A 3,674-nucleotide genomic window follows, 5' to 3' on the forward strand; every position below is an offset into this window, starting at 1 on the left:
CGCATAACATATAAAACATAAAAAGATCAACCAATCAGAGTCTTTCATTTCATGAAAAGGAAGGAAATAAAGAATGATTGATTAATTTTCTTGACTTTGATTGGTTAATTTTTTTATGCATTAAGTTATGCGTTATGTAAGACTCTGTGCTCTCGCCCTTAAAATTCCCACCTTTAAAATTCGAAATTTTACGGATAAAGTTCTCGTTTGATATATACATGATATAGTATTTCAATATAAAATGGTTTTTATAATTAAATTAAACTCTTTCTATGTGAATTGTGTTATTTAATAAAAATTCAAAGCCATGGAGACATTAGATCACGATTGAGCACCACGGTTCATCCAGACTTTTCCCACGGCTCTAATATAAATTCCTCTTATGCTTGCTTTCTAGCGCACGGTTCGATATCTGATTTAAAGTTGATATAGGTCGACCGTTAATTTTTTCCCCATTTTATCGTCTGACATTTTTCGAAATAAAAGAGAATACGGGACCCGGGACCCAATTGCAATTCGCGATGCCAATAAATTTCCAACGCAGCTCGGGATTATCATTATACACGTTATCTGGTCGCTCATTGAAAATAAAATATATATTGAAAATAAAACCTTTTCATATCTTTTTCATCAAAAATGATAAAATTCGTTCACAGGAGAGACACTTTTAATTTATAAAAATTTCTTTCTGCACGAGAGAATCTAGATAATTATTGATTGCATATTATTGGATTTTAATATCGTTTTATTTTTTGACTCTTATAAGTTAAGCATAATTAATATCATTTCTAGATTATGATAATATCCAAATGACGTAATTCTCTGTAATTATGTTAAATTTTATTCTTATTTATAAAAGGTATTGCTTCGTGGAATGTGGAATATGTGATAGTTTTGATAACACAGATGTGTTAGACAATCGTTAGAAAAGCGTACCCTCATACATAAACATAATGTATTACTATTGTAGCATATCGATCTTTTTTATGACTTTAATAAATGTTATTCCTTACGTATTGATGCTACAAATGCATCGTGTATGTACACGTGGTAATAAAAAAGATAGGTGTCATAAATTTAACTAGCGGATCCTCTCCATCGTATCATTAAATAATCCGAACATAAATGTATCTGTAAATGTATGTGTTTTCTGTTTTTGAATTAAGTATCAACTTTTTATTTTTGTACATTTTGTTCATATCAAATTTATTTTTTTATATTATTTAAATTGTATGATGAAGAATGTTTAAAGTATTTTTCTATATAATTACAAGATTTGAGAAAATTTTTCAATATTTTATTTCATATTTCTTCTTCTCCTCCCCCCTTTCTCTCTCATTCACTCTCTTTCTCTTTCAGAAACCAAACTTTTGTAAATATATATTTACATTTTTGCTTATTTTTTTCTTCTTTAATATTTTGATAAACATTGGTTTTTCCTCCTATTACGATTACATTTTACACCGCTTTATTTTTGCAAATTGCAACGAATCTAGTTAAACTGGTATACATTTCGCACCAATGCAAAAAAACAAGAGAAAAAAAGCGAAAAATCTAGTTAACATATCCACTCGCGTGGCGCCCCATCGTTAAATTCGCTCGACGGTCCGCAACGAGACTGTTATCCGTTTGTTTGCTTTCTATTTACGGGCGTCGCCTCGTGCGAAATTAAGAGAAATCGTTTGGCTGAGAGTTTGCTTATACAGAGTATTTCGTAGTTTTCTGTAGTTGAGAAATGTCAGTTCCATTTTTCGTTTCCTAGCTTGTAATATATTTTTTTCCTTGTGTAAACAATGAATATAATTTTCCTATTAATTAAACTTTAATATAAATAATTAATTAAATAAACTTTAATATAAACAAATTAAAAATTTATATTTTTACACTGAAAAAAAAAAGATTGGTTGCTGTTACAACAATTTAGAGTAGTAAATTATGGCACAGCATTTTTATATGGCTGCAGTAACCAGTTTTTGGTCGAAATCATATACTGACATTGCGAATAGGCTAACGCAAATAATTTGCTATTACAACCAAAAACTGATTATATAAAATTATACGAAATTATATATAATTATATATAAAATATATCCATATGTATATACTTATATATATAACATTTTATCCCGGGTTAATGGGATGCTGGAATGACCAAATTATTGACATTACAATCGTATAAAAATTGATTGAACGAAATCAAAAATCTTTTTATAAGATTAAGATAAATGCAAAATTAAGAGATAATGCAGTGGATTTTATATTAAAATCGAAAAAAAATGTTAAGTAAGTTTTTAACTTATTTTTTGTTTTAATATAAAGTCTACTGCATCACATTCTAATTTTGCGTCTATTTTAATCCTGTAGAAGGATTTTTCGTTCAATCAATTCGGAGATTTTTATACGTCTGTAATGTCAATAATTTGGTCTAGCATTCCCTTAAGTTACGGAGACCATCGGACGAAAAATGTACTTGTTTTTCGGTCAATGCGCGCCACTAGCAAGGGGTAAATTTGCGTCAGAAGAGAAAATTCACGAGTGGCGTCTCGTGGACTGAAAACTTTCGCGGTTCCCCAGTGTGTCGTTTTACACGGTCGGCGCCGAAAACAAAATCTAGATTGCGAGGGGGTTTAAAGTTCTCCGCGGCGAGATCTTCGATGGAATTGTTATATCTGGTGATGTCGGGTAAATGCAGTTGGGACGACGGCATGTCGTTGAGCGTCGATGGAAGAAAAGCGACAGAATCAATGGGAGCTACAAAGGCAGGAATCTTCGTTTTCGGATCTTCGATCTTTATACAGATATACGAACGTTCGCGTTCTTTCGATTCGTGGTTAGTGAAGAGAAAAATGCCGACAATTCCTCAAGTAATAACAATGAAAGTGGCATTGTTATTCGTATCGTGTTTTATGGGCAACCAAAAGAGAGTGTAGAGTATACAATGATTTATTAACTCCTACGTATTGATACATGCTAAATATATACACAATTAATAATAACACTTATAAAAAACAGATAATATTGAAAATATTTCATACTTCTTGCTTATATAATAGACGTATAAAACATTTCCAATTAAAAATAATTCTTCCACATTGCTATTTTTTCTAAAATTAAATATTATTTATTAATAACGCAAATATTTGGATCTATCGATGCATTTTATTTTTGCACAGCTTTCTATTCTGCGTTATGATGTATACTCTCTCTCTGTCTAGTATATGTATAGGTATATCCTAAGTTCTTAAAATAAACTCAGGTCGATTGTGTAACAACGTCATAATTTTTTACTTCAGCTTTTGCGTGATTTATGGATAAAATTAAAACAATGCTGTTAGTCAGATATAGATGAACGAATTTATAAAATAGATATTGACATTATGTCTGTTAAAACATTTTGATATTCTGATGCTATTTCACAGTCCTGAAATGATCGTGAAATGGACGAATCTTTAAATTTGTAAATAACCTATTTTTAATGGTGTGAAAAATAAACGATAATACATCGCAAATTAGAAATATTGTTATATTATTCTGACAATTAGTAGTACTACGCGGATTACGTTTTTGGTTTGTTTATCATTAACTTTTGATCAAACAAAAGAGCACGCTTGATGGAAGAGAGAGAGAGAGAGAGAGAGAGAGAGAGAGAGAGAGAGAGAGAGAGAGAGAGAGAG

General features: G+C 30.5%; 1 protein-coding gene across 1 annotated transcript in view; it reads left to right on the forward strand.

Annotated features, from left to right (window-relative positions):
• The first annotated feature begins 2,675 nt into the window (after positions 1-2,675).
• The window catches only part of LOC108691121, a 19,878-nt gene continuing 18,879 nt past the window's right edge, over positions 2,676-3,674 (forward strand). The window contains exon 1 of the mRNA XM_018198775.1: positions 2,676-2,864. Coding sequence (XP_018054264.1) covers positions 2,676-2,864 — 189 coding nt within the window. The remainder of the gene's footprint in view (positions 2,865-3,674) is intronic.

This window comes from Atta colombica, unplaced genomic scaffold, assembly GCF_001594045.1.
Source record: "Atta colombica isolate Treedump-2 unplaced genomic scaffold, Acol1.0 scaffold40, whole genome shotgun sequence".
NCBI lineage: Eukaryota > Metazoa > Arthropoda > Insecta > Hymenoptera > Formicidae > Atta > Atta colombica.